This window comes from Charadrius vociferus, unplaced genomic scaffold, assembly GCF_000708025.1.
Source record: "Charadrius vociferus isolate BGI_N301 unplaced genomic scaffold, ASM70802v2 scaffold156, whole genome shotgun sequence".
NCBI classification, from domain to species: domain Eukaryota; kingdom Metazoa; phylum Chordata; class Aves; order Charadriiformes; family Charadriidae; genus Charadrius; species Charadrius vociferus.
Window position 1 is genome coordinate 1686893 of NW_009649042.1, and position 19985 is coordinate 1706877.

Below are 19985 nucleotides of genomic sequence, written 5' to 3' on the forward strand. Positions count from 1 at the left end.
GAGCTATTTATGTTTATGTCACTCACAGCCATACACTTACTGAACATATAATCCCTTTCTGTGATGATGAAAATACAGTGCTAACTTACAATTAAAAAAGGATTGAGACATGAAGTCATTGATTTTTCATATCCATAGACTGTTTGTCTCATCTTATATACAGTCAGAAAAAACAAAGTGCTGTTTACTTGCAAGTTCCCCCAAATCCTTAAGCTTATTTTCAGGTTTTTCAAGATCACTTTTCAGAACTAAATCTTCTTGTATATAAACGTGTTTGCTGACAGACATAACAGATGTGCACTCTGTACCTCTATAATAACTTTAGTAGCATTTTTTTTTTTTTAACATACAAATATGAAATCACTGAGAAATACTGCAAAGTTTCTAGAGGAAAAGTGGCTCTCAAGTGAAGAGGCTCCTCCTGAAATCTCATTCATATTCAGTTATTTACAATAACTGTCAGCAAAATCCTTGTTCCATTGAAAGTCAGTGCCAAAACTTTGATTGATTTCAGTGTGCCCAGGATTTCACTTCATCATTCTCTGTATTTAGCTGATTTTCCCAAGGAACTTCAAAACCCTTTGTCAATTCAAGCCAAATATGATGGAGTGGTTATGGAATATCAGACGTGAATCCTAAAGGTTTCATGAAAATCACTGATAGGGTACAAATTAGGTCCCATCTTTGCGACCACGTCAGCCTGTCTGTCTGGCCAAACAGCACACACATCACGTGGAACCAGGTACAGCATGTGCTGTCTCCTACAGAGTGTGCAACAAATCCATAGAGAATTAGCAACCAACCTGCTCCAGCTATCATGGGATTCAGCTGTTCTGAGTACACAAGAACCACATATACTTGCTCTACCAGCATGAATCATGCATATACAGTGTCCCTCAGTCCTCTCTGGGTCAGATTACTGAGCAGTGAAACAACCTAGACCCAGTCTCATCTCCAAGTAAAATTCCTATTCATATCCAAGGCAGATGAGTGTGCATAAAGACAGTGACCTGTATCACCCTAGCCTTTCATTATTTAGGGCCACGGTTAAACTTGTACTTAATGTTACATGTATTTTCAAGTTCTGGTGATTTAGGAAAAAAAAGTTGAGTTTGTAATTATTTGCTGAAAAGGGGTCTTAAATGAGAAAAATACGTATCAGTTGCTTAAGCGTCAGTAATTTGATCTGAAAATACGCATGTCCACAGGATCCCCAGCAATAGTCTGATTCTTTCATTTCTGCAGGACTAGACTGAGCATATACACAACAGTTAATACCTCATTTACCTTATATTAATATACACTCATTAGCTTACTAGCCACAGTGAGAATTACTGCTTTACCTTTAATAATGCTCAAGCCCTTATTCTGACATAGGCAAACAAGAAGAGTGTATGAGAGAAGAAAAAAGGGCACTTTTACTCAAAAATATGTTGCCTTTCACAACCCTTCTTCTTTCTGCTACAGTGCAAGAACACGCCTGTCGATTCTATGAGAAAGCAAAATATCCAAAATATCAGAAATATGAAGGCAAGAGCTGTAGCAATTTTCCCTTTCTCCACTTACCTACTTTTGAATGTCAGAGTCTGTATTCAGGCAACAGCCTAAATTGTTCTATCTAGTATATTTATTTATGTTTTCTTAAACAAAAACCTGACACCTGCCTGAAATTTCCTATGGTAGTCAGTGAGAAGTGCCAAATATTTTAACCAAAAAATCAACTTCTAACATTCAAAAAAAAAAGAAAGAAAAAAAAAGAAAAGATAAAGGCACAGTTTGGGTTTATATATATATACATACACACATAGTATATATACACACGCATATAATTGTATTGCTCTGAACAATTCCTGATGTCCTCAAAAGCTACAATCCAAATCTTCATTCTTTATCCTGTAGTTCATTTTTCTTCCCTAATAAAAATCCTCTTGCCCGACAGACCCCATCCATTGTCTTCTCCTGAACTGAAGCCACTTTCAGCCTACTTCTAAATATGTTACTTATGTTAGGTTTTCCAGAGAATTCAACAGGTGTATTCATGAGGACAAAATGAGAAGAAATGCCTCATTAAGTAGGTAGCAGTGATTTCTGAAGTGCAATGAGATCCAGGTTTTCTACTTCTATATCCCCACAGAGCAAGTATGTTATCTTTATGGGTTACTTGAACTACCATACGGAAGCGAGAATCCTAATGTGACCCTTGAGGCCAGGTCTCCCAGATAGCAACATAAAGACTAGCTCTATTACTTAGTTTTTATTGCGATCTCAACACATCCCAGGAGCTTAATAGCTGGAGATGTTCTTTTGCCAGTGCAACAATCCTGAAGCAAGCACCGTATAAAACAACGCTTTTCAAAAAGGCCTTTAAAATAACTTACACATGACAGCATTCCTCATAATACTACATGAACATGAAAACATGTCTTATTTGTATGATGTTTACATATACAACAACATGATTAACTGCAAACTTGTCTCTCATGTATAAGAGTGTGCACCTCCTACCATCATATCCTTTGGGGGATATATCCCTGGATTGCACCTTGGGAGCTATGGCTCTCTTGCCATAGGCATGGTTGTCATAACTGTTATATTCAAACGTAGTCTTAGAGTATTTCTCTAGTTCCTTGGCCAAGTTGGAGCGGGGTGTGGTGGTGGGGACATTGTTTCTGTAGCCATACTGAGGGATCTCCAATTGCTTAACAAAGCACATGGGCCTAGAAATTAAAGATATGTAAAGTTTGTTAGATGCAGTTCAGTTTACTGTGTCTGTGCATAATTTATAGTTCAGATTAGAAAATCTTAGTTATTTCTTGTACTCAAGAGACAGCAATATATTATTGCATTTGCTTAGTTTGGTTATTTTCAGCAGACAAACAATATATATTTTTTTGAACAAAGCCTGGACAAAATTAATTCTAATACCACTAAATGTATCCTGCAGCGAAAAGTATTTCAAAATACTTCAGGGTTTCCCTTTCCCCATGTAATTGCATCACATAGCAAACATTTTCTCTTTTGGGAGATGAATTAAAGAGGGGCAAGCAGAATGACAGAAGAAGTTTGGACAAATTCCTTTAAATGTCAAAAAGAAAAAATAGCACTGGAAGCTCCACTTAATTAATGGAGTTTCCTCTGAATTTCTTTCAACAGAGTTGTATGCCATTTTCCTGCATGCTTTCCAAAGGAGCTAGTCCTGTTTCATCCCTCAATATACAAATCCATGCTCATCTTGAGAAATACACAGGCAAGTCTCACAATCTCTGCTGACTTTGATCTGCTGCCTCGCAGATCCTGCTCACCCTTAAATGCAAGGGTCTGGCAGGAGCTGCGATTCCTGATACACAGATACACACCTCAAGGAAGGTCCTGCGAATGAGTACAGAATAGAACTGTATCAGCTAAATTTCTCTTTCATTTAGGATCAGGGAGGATAGTCAGGAGAAGCCCTGACTGATCTCATTCGGCCATTGGAGAAACTTGCGAAGTGTCATTGAAAGAATGTGGTAGTGAACTCCTCTATTGTCACGCTGTCTTCTGCACGTGGACACAGAATTCATCAGCTCTCAAAGCAGGTAAATGAAGGTCAGACCCTGCAAACCTTACCTAGAGAAGAAATCGTTATATGACTGGGTCATAGGGAGCAAATGCTACACAGTGCAGCATGTCTACCTACTGCATTTAGCAGGAGGTAAAGATGATGAACAGCACTCCTGACGTGCTTCTGCCGGAATCAAGAATCATATAATCAAGTCTTTTTTCTCTTTTTCTTTTTTTTTTTCCTTTACTGCATTTATAACCAGAGGAAATGGAAGGAACGTTCATAGGAACATAAATTCAGTCAAGACCAGAAGTATCATCATGCTGACTGACAAAATGGAATGTGATAAATAGTAAGAAATAGGTTTTGAATATCATGTTTTTCTGAATGAATTCATTTTCATAGAATTTAGTCAGGATATTTATGTAAAGATCACCCAAGAAATCATATTAGTCATACTATTGCCTTTGATTTATGTATGCTCGTTCCTTTAGACACTTCTTCCTCACAAAATACAGCAGGCTCATTTATACAATGAGCTGATATGAATAATATTTTGATCCTGTATCAAGATAATCTATATTTAGCTAAAAAAAAAAATGCAATTCAGATCCTGTACATTCAATGCAAATCCAAAATTTCAGTGGCTCAGAAGTCCTATGAATTTGATTTCTTTTTAAGTAAAAAATTTTAAATGCAGGTGGGATGGAAACTGGGATGAAGACAAATAGTCAAAATTTACTCTTAGAACATCTCTGCCCATCAGTTGCCTGCACGCAAATATTATAAATAGCTCCCAAGTTCTTCTTCTTAAATACTTCAATGACTTAAAGGTAACAGGGAAACAGGAGACAAGATGAAAGCATTATTTGAGTTGTCTATAAAATCTGAAACACAGGGCAGGCTCACAAGCAAAGTTAAGATTGCAGCACAACTTCCCTGGGAATTTGCCTGCAAACCGGATGCTGCTTTTGAGCAGTTGCCTTCTTTGCACGGCGTCTGACTTCAGTGCCTTCCCTCTAACGAGCAGTGGTAAAAGTCACTGCGTTTTTGATCTGTCTTTTTCCATCAAGTGAGACACTGTGTTATTCCCTCAAAGGGTGTTTTTTTATTAATAGGTTTTGAAGAACCATCCCCTAAGAAAACTGTCTGGGATGCTGTATGAAAAATTGTACAATCTGAATTAGGGGCAGTTAAGATAAAGCCCATCGAAAACAATCTGCGGAAGGAAAACAAAGTCAACAGGCACAACAAAAAATCTTCTGTAGATGCGAACCATAATTCTGTGTTCTTAGCTCTACGGAAAGTGTTTTTTGAAAAGACCATCAAGATTAGATGAAGTTTTAAGAGAATATTCAAAGAATGATGTTGAAAATGCAGTAGAAAACTTTCATTTTAAGCCGCCCTATCAGATTTTAAATCTAGAAGACAGCTAAATACTAAGAAACCTATGGGATAAGTAAGAAATTCTGGGAACTAAAGCTGTGGCACTTCCTCCACGCTCTTCAAGGCAGCTGGGAGGGATGTACCTATCCCAGCCCACAGATATCACAGTATCCATGGAGAAATTCTGCAGCTCTTGGGGCATCATCAGCATAAGGCTGGTACAATCATGCAGAAGTTTAGTTCCTTTACATGTATCCTTCACACTACAGCTCCTTAGAAATAATATTTTTTCCACCCACTCCTCAAAAGAGGAGACAATAGCATAAAGCTGGATACAGCTTTGGATAAATGCAGAATCCTGTATGGATGAAGATAAGGGGTATAATTAGGTCATATTGGTTCAAGATGCTTCCCGTACGAAAATTTAGGACAATTTTTCTCTCTTTCCATCCTCCCTGGCAGTGAGTGGGGGAACAAAGACAAAGAACTAAGCCTGACCTTATTTTGGAATTTAGGCTATACCTGGCATTTTTCCAAGTGTCCTGCCAAAAGGTGTACTATCGGTTTGGTAACGTAAATAGGGCTTCTGGTTTAATTTAAACTGATATTTACTAGTAAAAGCCTGCTGAAAAAACCAAGACTTACCGGTAAATATTAGTTTATTCCCAAAAGATACCAACTTTTTTCACATTGTTCTTAGACTTTGCACTCCAGCAGTCATCTTTACACCAAACAATGCCTAAGACAAAAATGAGCTTTTCAGCTTTACATGTATTTGCCAAAATAATTACCAACCCTCCCCCATGTAAATTGATTGGGAAATATACACTGTGAGAATTGGATCCAGAAGCCCTAATTCTAACTCTTCTTTAAAGGAGATATATATGTATATACAACGTATATAAATATAAATTCTCAGATTAGGTGAATGTGTGATGAACTCTGCATAATAATAAGTATTATAGTGATTTCTAATACCTTAAAACCCGATCTGATGCCTGGTTTGATTTTGACACATCACAGTTCTGATGCTTCTCTTGAGCTTTAGCCAGTTTCTCTGCTGCAGCAATAGGACATCCAGAGAGGCTGCAATTACAGAAAGGAAATTTAATTGTCTTGTCCTGCGTAGTTTCACATTATAGCACTGATCCAATTACTCCTTCTCCTCCTTAGCCAGCATCAAGAAGAATCTGAAGGAAAAGAGTTTCCAAAAGCTTTTCGGTCATATGTATTTTTTCTAGAATAGACTTCCTTTCTTCTGCTTTCAAAGGTGCATGGTAGATCTTACACCTGCTCTTCTCTGACTGTACATGGGTGGATTATTCATGGATGTCAGCCAGTGAACATACCAGTAGGAGAGGAGAATATAAACTGGAATCTACTGTGCAGCTCTGCTAGCAGACTTGTGACCTTTATGCATCTACAAATACTGCCAATGAAATGGCTCCTGAAGATGATTAAATGACACCACCATATAGGCCAGATCTTGCACTGCTTCACACCTCATTCAGCTCCATTAACTCCAATCTTTTTGCAAGGCATATAAATGAGTGCAAAATTTGGCCTTGGGTCTCTAATTCTACATCTCAACTATGTTATACTTGGTGTTTGTTCATGAATTTCAGCCACTAAAGTATGTATCCTAATAGTAGATGATGTAACATGGAAAGAGCTTCTGTATTTGAATTGAAATTCAATTAAATTTGCAAATGCTGAACTATTATTGAAGTGACAATAATAAGCCCGATTCTTCTGGAAAAGATTTACAACAGAGAAAAATAAATATATTGATGCCAGCAGATGGTGCTCTTAGTGAAGCTGTAAAAACCTGTGACCTGACAATGGAGGGGGTCCTTTCCTTGTCATAGTCTATTGCGTGCTTATGTGACCGCAGCTCTCTGTGTTCTCCACAAGAAAAGAAATGAAAACGAAAGGCAAATCAGTGCATTCCCAGATGTTCCCTTCTCTATGGAAAATAAAGGGGAAAAAAAAAAGAATAAAAAAAGTGAAGCAGAGCAAAATGCCCCAAAAGCTGCAGAAAGAGGTGAACAGAGACCGCAGGCTGCTCCCCCCTGCCCTCCCTCGCTGCCCTAGTTCTGCAGAGGGGTGAGGGGGCTCTGTGCGGTTTTGGAGTCATGCCGGAGGGCAGTTGCGCTCCACTGACATGCTCTTCTTCAGACACCTCAAATATTCTAGCCGATATTCAACCAGAAGTGAATGCTGCTTCAAGCAGCAGTAATTCCCATAAAGCCTTCTCAGAGGTTTTATGCTGCATCTACCGGCAGCATCACTGCAGAGAAGAAAGGGGTACCAGAGCTTATTGCAGATGGGCTGGTACCCACAAGAGTCTTCCGGGAGACATGCAGTTAATATGAGGGGCTCTAGTAACCCAGAGCTTGATAAGACTGAACATCCAGTACCTGTGTAGTCCCTTAAGCCTTCATGCTACAATTAACAGTAAAAAAAGGAATGCGATAACAGGAACCTTGCATAGTTCCTTTTACCCTCTTACCCACGTTTCCTGGATTTTTTAAAATTGTAAAGAAATAAGCAAGATCTTGTTGTTCTGTGGAAAAATTATGACATGTACTAAAAAGTACAGTAACGTTTTGATTTGTTATTTGACAGAAATTAATAGGCAGTGGCATCCCTTTTGTAAGAATCTACAACTAATCTTAGGAAACTCTAGAAAAGTAGCTTTTTCTCTTGATCATCTTTTGTTTGGCTAGAATATTTACATCTAACATTTCTGGCTTCTCATTTTTAAATTTAATGAGACATTTTCAGAATGTTTCTTAAACAGACAAAATTCTCATTCAGTTTTAGCTGCATAAGGACTTTGGGGTTGAGACTGTGGTCAGTAGGAAAGCTAACTCTTAGAATGTCTGTGTACTTAAATGCCTTTTCTCATGTATTAAAGAAATCATTTTTAGGAGTAGGGTGGATTTTGTCATGCACTATAAAATAATCCCTGAAGAGAGTGAAGTGTAAGAACAAGAACTCTGCCCTAGTCCTGCTGATGTTGGCAGACTATTCCTTCTCCCTGCGACATAACCGTAAGGAGTCATATCAGTCGTTTCGTACCACTGCTGTTCAGCTAGTATCAAAACAAAAAGAAAAAAAAAATCTGCCCAAAAAGCTAAAGGATGCTTAAATATCTTCTGTGGATCAATTCATCCATACTGAGGCAAACGCACGCTCGTCCTCCTCAGAAAACACATGAATAAATGTTACTCTTTAAAATGGATAAAGCACACGAAGCACCATCTGTCAATCTGAAGAACAAAACAACGACACACACACTCACACCCCCCCGCCAATGGACTGCTAGAAGGGCTGCAGTTCGGAGGCACTGTTCCCTCTAGATTGGCGTCCAGCGACGGCATCCTTACCTTCGGTGGGAATTCCTGTTGCTATTTACGTGGCCCCGGCCTGTGCAGCCTGGTGTAGGACACTTAAGAACATTTTCATGCATGGCAAGAACTTGACAAGGAGAGTAAGAGAAAACAGCAGAGTATGAAAACAAGAAAAAAAAAATCAAATCCCAGTATATATGAAACCATTTTAAAACAAAGCAGGATTCATTAACAACCAGCATTCCTCAAAATACACGTGACACACATAGCCAATAAAGCCTGATGAGGGAAATAAGTATCGTGACCCTATGCTCATTAACACAGGGCAACAGTGAAAAGTTATGAAGGTTACAGAACCTATAAACAAACGCATCTCTGGTGCAACAGTGAAGCAGAAGACTTCCAACATCTTCTTCATTCAAAAACACTGAGCAAAGATCAGCTCAACAGTGACGTGTCCAATACAAAATTACGGACTAGAAAAATTCTTTCAGGAAATGCATGCATTCATAATGCATAGCTTTATACACGCAGTATGAAACTCGAGAGCTGAAAATCTGCTCTCAAGATATACTGCTAGAACACTGAATTATTTGAAACACACCTCAGTACAACCCTGAACAGAATTTAACCCTAACTATAAGACAGCCCAATTGAGCTAGGGGCCAGTTCTGCCCACTTCCACATAGATACATCATTCATATCTATATGACAAGCAGAATTGCTCCTTTAATTTTTACCTGTATCCTCTACAGACGTGAAAATTGCAATGGATAGAAATTTTTTTCAAAAGACTAAAAACTAAAAATAAGCACTTAAAAAAATTGAGGGATGGCAGGAAAAAAAAGAAAACTGTGTAAAAAAGAAATAAGTGGTACAAGCTTAAGCAAGTAAACTGATTTACATCTGCATCCATTGCAAGCTGGATGGAAAACTTACTCCCAAAGCTGCTCAGAGCAGTACTCCTCTAAATTATAAAGCTCATGCTATGAAGTGCCAAATTATCAAGAACTTTTTGGTAACACTGAAGAGTTTTGTATGATGTGAGACATATCTGAATCCATGTCTCAGAGCCGGATGGCAGTATATCACTCTATGGAAAAAGGCCATCCAGCCCTTGCAAAGTTCTGGTTTTCTCATACGAGAACTATTCTGGAAGCCTGTATTTAGTTCTTACTCAAAAAAAAAGATCTAACAAAGTCAGTGAATTCCTTGAATGAGTTAAGAACTGAATAAAAGCTGCTCAGAGACTTGAGAATTTAACCATGTATACTGATTAAAAGACAACCATCATCATCACCCCATCATCAGTGTACTAAAATGTTTATAGATGCAAAAGTTTAACTCTGAAATTCCTACTATTCAAAGCTGTTTTTGAAACATGCTTCACAAGGCCAACATCACAGGAAAAAAATAAAAAGATGAGCTCACCTTTTTCATTTTAGTAGGTACAAGAGCATGCAAACAGTTTAAAGCTATATTCTTCTTTGATTTACAAAGTATTCTAAAGAGCTTTTTATTTACCATTTGTAAAAATGAGAGAACTTTGAGCAACCAAATAAATAGTTGTGTTTCAGAAAATGACAGGGTCTTGCAAGGCAGAAAAATTACTCTATTTGTTCTACTGTATTCAGACATCGACCAAGCTACAGCAAAGTTTCCTAAAGCACTTACTCATGACTTTACTTCTGGAAGAAACTACTCTACCACGAAAGAGGAGATGTTTTATGTCTGCCACTCTTGGGTGTGCTGATCTCCTTCTGCTTTCCTATCCTTCACAATCTACTTTCCTTTGAAAACTGGGGACTATTTTAGCCCTGTCTGTCTTTGACATTTCCTTTAGGCTGTTGTAAATCCACTGAGGTTAGGTCTATAAGTGCTGGTGGACAGTGGGGATTTTAGGCCTGTAGGCTTCAGTGGAATAACTCCATTTTAAAATTGGTGTGAAAGAGAACTGGATCTTAACTAGACTCTTGCCTGGTGTAAATCAGCAATTAGCTTCAACAGAACTATGCCAGTTCTATCAGCCAAGGAGCTGACTTCCAGAAATGGAGCCCTCTGCCTTCAGGTGACCGTCCGTGAGCTCCTATGGGTGAACCTCCTTCCCAGAGAATTCGCCAACTTGGCGGGAAATTCCACCCATGTGACTGACAGGGGATGTCTGCTCAAAATCCTGAGTTGTATAACTAAGTAAACAGCCAAATTGTTACTTTTAATAATATAAGTTAAATATAAGCTATGTTTAAGACAGAACAACAACAAAGGAAAGGGGTTGCAAGTTTTTCAAGTGCAATTATTCCTGTACAAGACAACAGGGACAGCTGATGTGACATCAGCACGCAGAAGGAAAAGCAGTGCACATCTTCTGGAAACCTTTTTCTCTATTGACTGAATACATCTATTTAAAAATAACCTAGCATTCTTAAAATCAAAGAATACAGCTTTAAAAGTTGTTCTTTTAGTGTAAAAGTTAGTAGAGAATGGAAATGATGGAATAAAGGAAAAAGAATAACACAGAACAGTTGACTAAGTTAAGACAAACCATACTGAAAAATGAAATTAAGTTTTTAAATAAAAGTTTTAATAAAGCATGCTAGAAAAATCTTTGTAGTTTTATCCCCGGTTTCCATGAAACAATGTGAACTTACTTTCTGGAGGGACCCTATCTTTGTGTGGGCATCCTGACAAACTGCGGTGATGGGGGTAAAGCCCCGTTACATGGCCAGTTCCATCACACCCAGGGGTAGGACATTTGCTTTCTTTCTTTTCTGTTCTTGAGGGATCTATAATTTACAACAAATGTGTCAAGTGAATGATGCTTTTCATATTTCTGTAAGAAGGTTCATTTAATCATGTCATTTACTCTTTGGTAAATGTTCTTATGAAAACTAGAAGAAAAAAACCCCTTCTACTTCTTAACACAGTTCCGTCACTTTTATCCTGTAATCTCCTTTTCAGACTGCAGACGCCCATGATCACAGCAATATCCATTCACACTGATTGGAAAGTGACCTTTTTATAGCAAAGCCATACCGCTGTCAATCAATGTTCTGCTGGCAAGCACCAGCTCAAGGGTGTAAGGTCATTTGGAAACTGTTTAGTTGGAGTTTCCCTTCTTTACATTCTTATTTGCCTGATGTATTAAGGTCTGCAAATATACTGTCATAGAAGTTCAATGTCCTGAGAATAGCAAACCCAGCTCTTTAGCATAATGATTCAACGATTCAGCACAAATAAATCCCTTTTCCAAGGCTTGCTGAGGAGACAACTCTCGTTGTCTTTAAATTCCTCATGAAGTGGTAGAAATTACGTAAATATTCCTTTCTTTTCAATAAATTATGGTGTGGTAAACATTGTAATCAGAATTACTGAAAGTATCACTTGCTGTGTAAATTTGGGCCATTACAAACATGCATATATAATGTTTGAATATTCAGACGCTTAAAAGGTTAACGATCTTTTAGAATGTTGGATCTTGTGTCTACAAATCAATGAAAAGACTAAATAGACATTTTTTCAACAAAATAAAGTTTTCTGCCAATAATGTAGCGGAACTACTGGTGAGATTAATCCTGAATTAGAACTTTCTCACATACTTCATCAGCTTGTTTCCTATACACAGAACATCTGTAAATTAACATCCCTATCCTTTCAGCCCAGCACATGATACAAATTACGTCTTACCACCTTGGCCACAGTTGCCAGATTTTGGAGCCTATTGCTGATTTTCATATTAATATTAAAGGAATAAAATTCAGGATACTCTACCATTTGGGCTCAAGATCAACCAACATTCCCCCTTCCATTTTTTTAGTCCATCCTCCTTTCAATACCTAATCTGAGCTATCCTCATTTAAGTATTTTATGCTGCTCTTGTCATTACTCTGCTTCAGTATTTATGCTTTCACATCTGGAAAATAAGATTTTGCTACTTGTTTTCCATTAGGTCTTTCTTGCAGTAAATTCCACCCTAGCTTCAACAAATGCAGCCCTCGGTACAATCAGTGGAAATTTCAGTACTTGCAGAACTTCACATACAACCCATTTTTTTCAGCACGAATCAATACAATCCAGAGTTCACATTCAGTTGTGGACTTATTTTTCCTTGATTTCTCTCTGGTAGCTTTATATACATATATATATACACACACACATATACACATACATGTATATAAAGTATAAATATTTTTACATTCCAAGTTCTTTCAAAACACCTTCATTTTAGAGAAATTCTTTAAGCTCATTGTAATGACTCTCCAGGTCTTAAATCCATACTTAAATTTTAATATGATATTTAAACCTTGTCTTTTGCAAATGGAATCCCTAATTATGAAAGTTTTATTTTACTTAACCTGCATGTTGACTGCAGAACACAGTTCTTTGTTTCATGCTCTTTAACAATACATACACATACAAATCTGTCTCCAAAGTGCTATACAGTTATCACAACACTCCTGGAAATACCGCAACCTTATACGTCAGGAAATTGAAACATAGAGATCAAGAAGTTAAACCCAAGGCCACAGAAGGAGCAAATGTCAGAGGAGGGATCTGAATTCCTGCCAGATAGGCCTGTGCTGAGACCACTAGAACAGCAAGCCCACAGCTACGTACATACACAACTCTAAGCAACTCTTCATGTCAAGTACTTTGGGATGCGTAAAAGTATTAGATCAGTGAATAAGTAATGTAAATGAAATATAAATAATGTAAATATAACAATATTCAAGGACTGCAAAAAATGTAGATGATTAATAGACCATAATGGCTTTTTAGAGACTTTAAACTAGAGGAACTTTAGCTACTCCACGTTGGCAGAACTCCATCAAAGTCAATGAAGGTATTCTAATTGAGAACAGCTGAGGATCTGGACAGTTACATCCTCCAGTGTCAAGCAAATCCTCCTCTGTATTCAAGCGTGTGCTACAAAGTTATAGCACATATCAGATCCTTAAGAGCCTTTATGGTCTAATGAGTCAGAAAAGATGCTGTGTACTATTCTTAATGATTTAAAAACTTGCATAAAATCATACTTGCACAATTTCCCATTGCTTTTAATGGAAGACATTTGACTAAACTTTCCACAAGTTTATACAAAACACTGGATACTCTTTTGTAAATCCTTTTCTGCTAATTGGGAGAAATATTGCATAGTTTTATTTAATTTGTTTATTTAATTTAGTTGTTGAGGCCCCATCCCTGGAGGTGTTCAAGGCCAGGCTGGACGTGGCCTTGGGCAACCTGGTCTAGTTGGTGTCCCTGCCCATGGCAGGGAGGTTGGAACTCGAAGATCTTCAAGGTCCCTTCCAACCTAAACCATTCTATGATTCTATGATTCTAATTCTGTAACCTTTCCTCACTCCTTGCCACAATGGGAGTATTGCCTGAGTGAATGTTGTCAAAGGACTCAAGAGCTTTTAAAATTCATAAATTTCAGAAGAAAGCCTGTTTAGAAGGCTTTAAATGGCAGGGAAAAAAAGGTTAGTGGTCCCTTAACAGTTGTTTCAGCAGTCTCTGAAAACGGAACTACTGAAGCCAGGAGGTAGTTCTCACTGAAAACTTGTGTGCCCAAAAAAGGTTCCACTTAACCATACCATATATCTCTGCGGGTATCTCTTCCAGGAGTATTTGGAAGATAATGTGTGAATTGAGAACAAATGACAGAACCATTTGCCTTACTTAAAGCGTCCTCTCTCAACAACTACCAGAACGTTTTCTATGTTTTTAAAGTAAGGAAGGAATAATTTTTTCTTTCTTCTTTTATTAAAAAGCATAGAACAATCCACTCCACAAAGTTTCTTGGTCCAAACTACCACAATACTTAGGCTCTGGCTGGGGTTTGGATCTATTATCAATTCAGCCTACAGCTCCCAAGATATAGGATGGTTCAAAGAAGCTCTAGAATTTACTGAAATAGGAAGTCCACACTTTTGTTACTGTCCGAAATTATGTAGTCTTTTTGGATACAGTAGATTTATATGCATAAATGCTTTCCCAGGCATACATAGACTGGAAGGGCTGGACAATATTAATTCAAAAATTAATATTGGTTTGCCATGTTTTCTGTGGTTTTATTAAAGACATATATTCAAAGGGAAATGTACCTAAATTAGGTCATATGTGAACAACATTTAGCACAACGTCCCCATGGCTATGCAGTTATACACTAACTAAATAAAGTTGTCTTCCCCAAATACCCGAATTTACTACAGCACTCACTGGACCATATGTTTGTGTTTAAAACAAAGAAAACTCCACTAAAATACATTGCAGAAGAGGGTTTGACATCAGTAATTTCTATGCTTTTCTAAAAGACTGGTCATTAGTTTTCTTTCAGGCTCATAAAAAACGATCAAAACCTTGCTGGGACCAAGATGTTGTCTGCCTACCTGACTGACACAGGCAGATCTTAGGGTATTACTCTTTCAAAACAGGGATTTACAAAAAGGAGAAAAATGCCCACCATCTCAGTTGTAGAAAGGAAACCAAATATTTTTACAACAAATATAAGATGAACCCAGTCCCTGCTTAGCGTCTCCCAAGAAATACCACATCCTCAACTTCCACTAAAGTCAATGGGAATCAGGGGTGTTCAATGAGTCTCAGGAGGTATTGAACACATTATACAACACAGCCCTATGTGTACGGATGTAGACACGTTGCAGAGGGGTGTGGTAATATAAACACACCATCACCATGATAATCCCGTAAATTAAAAGGCATTCTAAAGGTAACCTTTAGTCTGTTCTTTTTTTTTTTCTTTTTTTTTTCTTTTTTTTTCTTTTGTATTGAATTATGGTCAAGGCAGCACCTTAACTGTTTCCACAATGGAATGAAACCAGTGAAGTGGAATGCACATAAGAAAGAAATTGCTATTGATCTCAGCCCAGGCCACACCATGCCTTGCATAGCAAATGGTTTCCATTACCTAACTATCTTAAGATAATTAATGTGCAGTCACTGCCCCTATCTTATGTTATCGGTCATTCTGATACTGTTCAATTTCTATCAGGCAATTCTACATTTTAGATGGGAGAGGCTTCATCAATAACTGTCATTTGATGATAATTTTATAAATCACGATGCCACCTACCCAATCCAATCTGTAAAATATGCACTTCATAGCTGATTGACTACCTGCTACATAAAACCCCACTCTCCAATATAGTTTGCAATGTAATTCTCTTCATTGTTTTTTAATTGTTACTATGAAATATATTAAAAACTTGAGAAAAATCTTTGCCTCTTTCAACATGATCTCTTATTTGTTTTGTTTCCCTGAAAAGTTATTTTCTTAATTTGGCCAAATGATACTCACTGAAATACCGTACATATTTCTAACACCGCAGAATGAATTCGTTTATTTTATAATCGCAGCATGATGCTATTTTACAATCACGCTGTACTACTACAATTTAAATAAAGTTCTCATTTTGTGGAATTAGTAACTTCATTTCAGAAATCTATGCAAAACTTAACACGTTAGCTCACACTTTCTCATGACATAACATACGGTATATAGAAATATTACCTTTACCATAATATGGCTTTTTGACATGGCCGTCACTGGGTTTAGGCTTCCTGTCATCTCCAGAAAGGTGTCTTGGAGACTGTTCCTCAAATGATCTCATATTATCCCTCCTTCCAGCTTCCACTGCCATTTTTTCTCTCATGGCTTTTGCTCTCTCAGTTTCCAAAGCAATTGCCTTCTCAAGAAGGGTTAAGTTACCTTTTGTCATATCAAACACTTCTTCAGACCTATCTGAAGTAATAGAGGTGGTATCATCGTCTCTTTCATGACAACCATCCTCCTTTGCACAGCTAGAAAAAGTCCTAGATCTGGGGCTCAACTGTTCTTCAAGCCTCATTAGGTTCATCATATCAGAGTAATTCCGGTCTGGTGTTCTTCCTTGGAAGTCATCTTCTTGCCTGACATGCTGACGAGTGTTCATGTTTTGCTGTTGATTTCTTTCCTGTGGGTTTGTCTCACTGAGTTTCCTAGCCAGATCAAAACACTGGTTCCTTAAGCACTCCAAACTGCTGAGACACACCTCTTCATCACTCTCCTCCACCATTTTTTCCGTAAGTCCATTGTTCACAGGCTTCCCTAGCATTACAAAGTTCATATTCCTATTATCTTGCTGTGAAGTATTGTCTGCATAATTTCTGTCATTAATGTTTTCTGACAGCACTACACCATGTCCTTGTGCTAATAATTTAAGGGAGTCCACTGTTTCCCTAACAACATCACTGTCTAAATCTAAACTCAGCTCACTTTTCCGACCAATATTTTCATTTTTGTCACTATCATCTTCCAGACTATTAGATGTATTGCTGTTCATTTCTGATTCTGTCCTGGCTCTGTATGCAGCATCCTCTGCAATTTTGCCAAGATTTAACAATGACTTTGCCACCAGTTCATCGTAATTATCATACTCATCATTATTGTTATCGTCTTTTTCTGTGTCTTGCATTATTCGAGTATTGTGACAATTCATTTGATGGTCTTCTGCATAAAAAACAGAAACAAAGAAAGAAACAAAGAAAGAAAGAAAAAGGAAAAGAAAAGAAAAAAGTGGCTACAATTGGAACTGTTGTTGCAATCGCACGGACAGAAAACAAACTGCACGTCAAATATCGTTAATCATACAGCAATTCTATAACACTAAGGCCCATGTGAAGTGAATTTCTCTATAGTCCATAAGGCTATTTTTGTTTATTTGCTATTCACATGAATTTCTTTCACAGAACCGGTAAGAAAAAGGCAAGCAAAATGCTAATTACTACTACTGCTAAATATTACGGCATAAATACTTTTGTTTCTCCTTTCACTTCTATATTTGCAGTTTTATGGGATTTATTACAATCATATTACTAATATGACATAATTGCCTAGGTTCCAATTTTTCTCACTCCTGTATTTCCTGAAAATATGGTAGATGGCAAAGGAGTGAGTACTACTGGATTTATTCTCTTACTGATGAACACCATTCACCAAAAGAGAAAGAATATACACCAAGCAGAAAATTGACACTTTTTTAACACCATACACACCATTGACACTAGATAACCAATAACTATATGCAAAGATCAAAATGGCATTTTACTTAGTGGATCCATCAGCAGAAATCAAAATCTCTCAGTTTAACTATGCAAACTGTGGAGAAGTAAGAAATTCAGAAGAGTTGTTACATGATAGGAAGATAGAAGCAATTATATGCACAATTTTAAGTAAATATGCTAGCCCAAATTAGATAGTCATACATGTATGATAGAGCTGTTATCAACTGTCCTGTGTATTATAACACAATGGTGCAGAGTTCCCACATTTTACTTCGCTTTGTTTTAGCAGCTGTTGAATAACAGAGGGACAACTTAATAAGATGGAGCCAATGCGAGGCCCTGAGGGTGAGATTCATCTCACCTGACTTTAGACATGAGCAAGGCAGGCAGCTATATCCAAGTAAGCTATTCGGTATTCCCATCCTCAGTCAGGAAGAGAAGCAGATACTTTAAGGATACAGTCCACCTAGGCTGGTTAAGATACCTTTGTGAGAATAAAATTAGTAACTACTAGAAGTGCCTGTTTCTCTTAGTTGACAACAGAGGGGCTCGGAGTAGATGCCTGCCTTAAAGATATCTGTATTTGGTCAGATGAATATCATCCAGAGAGCATTTTCTGATATCTCGTGTTCACTCATTCTTAGACCCATTCCTAAAGAGATACATATTCTTAATGTCTCATAAATTATATTTTGACAATTGGCTACTCAAGCAATATTTAAATGTTTTGCATCACAACTGGAAAAAAAAGTTCCTAAATCTGTCATTACATTGACATGCTAGGCCAGTTTTTCAGCTGGTGCAAATTGAAAGAAACCAGTAGAGCTAGGACAATTAACACCTGCTCAAGAGCTAGTCCATCAACTTCTGATAGCATCTTTTCAGCTCAGATGTATTTTCAACACTGGTACACCTAAATAAGTAGGATTTTCTAAAACGTGACTTTTATGTTTGGGGTTAAACAAACCAAAGTGGGAAATTTCAGGCAGTAGGTGGCTTGTACACTAACATTTTGATGACTGGAAATAATTTTTGATAAAAATAATTTTTATGTCAGTGGACGAAACAATAAATCAGAGTTTTAAATACAAAGCTCAACAGCACAATATTTAATATTTCAGCCACAAGAAATATTCTTTTCCTTCTACATTCATTTCTTCTACACAGTGGTTAGGGATCCTGGGATGATAGTAGGCTGTAGTTAAGCAGCAGAACTGGTAGATGACTAGGCTATGCCTAGGGAAAAAAAATGCTTTAATGGTAAAATATTATATAATGTATATTATCTACTTGAATACAGTGGGAAGATAATTATTAGGGAAGGATGTATGGTATTTTTACATGACAAGATATTCAACGTCAATAGTGGGTTATCTATTTATCATCAAAGGTGGTTTTATTTCAGTTGCTGTTTCTCTCAAAATAATCGTAATTCATATTTACATTTCAATTCCTCAAAAATGACGTCTATCAGAGTATCATATTTTCACCATAAAAGTAAGAGGTGCAACTTACACATCCTATTAGAAAAATTTCCATCTTGAATGACTGCATAGAAGTAAGCAGTTAAGGATTACTGGATAATTAGTTTGTGCTACTTGAAAAGCAAATGTTTTAATATACTAATAATATTTTCTAAAGTGAAATGTACAAAAAAATCCCACATTAATTTAAATACTAAGTATAAAACCTGATGTCAAGAAGACTATTCAGTAGAAACTGTTGCATTTATTGGGTGCTTCTTGTAACTACATCTGATGGGCAGTCAGATTTAGCAGAAGGAACATCAAAGTAATTAAAGCAGCAGTGAGCTATAGCTCCAAAATTGCCAGTGCCTTCAAGTTTACGACGAGATATGTACAAACACTGGTGCAATCAGTCCAAATCTAGCTCTAACAGGACACTGAAATAAAGAGTAGGAAAAAACCTTATTTTCTCAAGCCATCCAGAGAACTGTTCAGGTACGCGGTGACTATTCTAAGCCAACTTTCAAAATCTGAAAAGTTTCAGGGTCTGTTTTTTAAAAAAGGGGGGTTGTGTTTGTTTTTACATGAATGAGAATCATGTAAATGATCACCAATGGGAGGAATATGTTATATTTTGCCTCCACAACAGTGAAAAGTCAAAATATGAATCACGTACTGTGTGAGTGAAGACATGTAAATTCCTTTTGAGTAGGTGAAGTTGCGTGAAAGCTGTAACTATAATATTTTTTATTCTGTTTGTTTGGTTATATCCTTTGCAGTTCTCCTGCCCGTTCAATCCTAAAAAGAAGAAGAAAAAAAGGTGGTGGAGGAGAAGAAAGTGTAAAGCATGAATCCTGGATGAGAGAGGCAGGAAAACAAAATATTTTAATCAAGTTTAATTCGTCCTCTTTTGATTTTCGGCCTTTTCTTGCATCTACTTTCCTTAACAACTACTTTCCACATGTTTCTCATCTCCATGCAGTAGTTAATTTTAGTGAAAAGGATCTTTATGTATACAATGTCATCTCCTCAATGACAGTCTGTTGGATGCTGAGCCTGCTCTAGTGAAGCGCGTGTGTCACCTGTTTATTAAACTGAAATTTTAAGGACTGAATTAGCTTGTGTGTTAGTTAAGGGTCTTCTGGAAAGTATGCCTAGCAACTCTACATGAAC

General features: G+C 37.2%; 1 protein-coding gene across 2 annotated transcripts in view; it reads right to left on the reverse strand.

The window, feature by feature from the left end:
* MYT1L (myelin transcription factor 1-like) overlaps positions 1 to 19985 on the reverse strand; it is a 314263-nt gene that overhangs the window by 69109 nt on the left and 225169 nt on the right. Inside the window, exons 7-11 of one of the 2 annotated variants that reach the window (XM_009887921.1) lie at positions 15815 to 16792; positions 10932 to 11066; positions 8320 to 8410; positions 5906 to 6013; positions 2506 to 2717 (exon numbers count right to left, since the gene is read on the reverse strand). In XM_009887921.1, coding sequence (XP_009886223.1) covers positions 2506 to 2717; positions 5906 to 6013; positions 8320 to 8410; positions 10932 to 11066; positions 15815 to 16792 — 1524 coding nt within the window. The remainder of the gene's footprint in view (positions 1 to 2505; positions 2718 to 5905; positions 6014 to 8319; positions 8411 to 10931; positions 11067 to 15814; positions 16793 to 19985) is intronic. The other variant, XM_009887922.1, reaches the window with a different exon arrangement.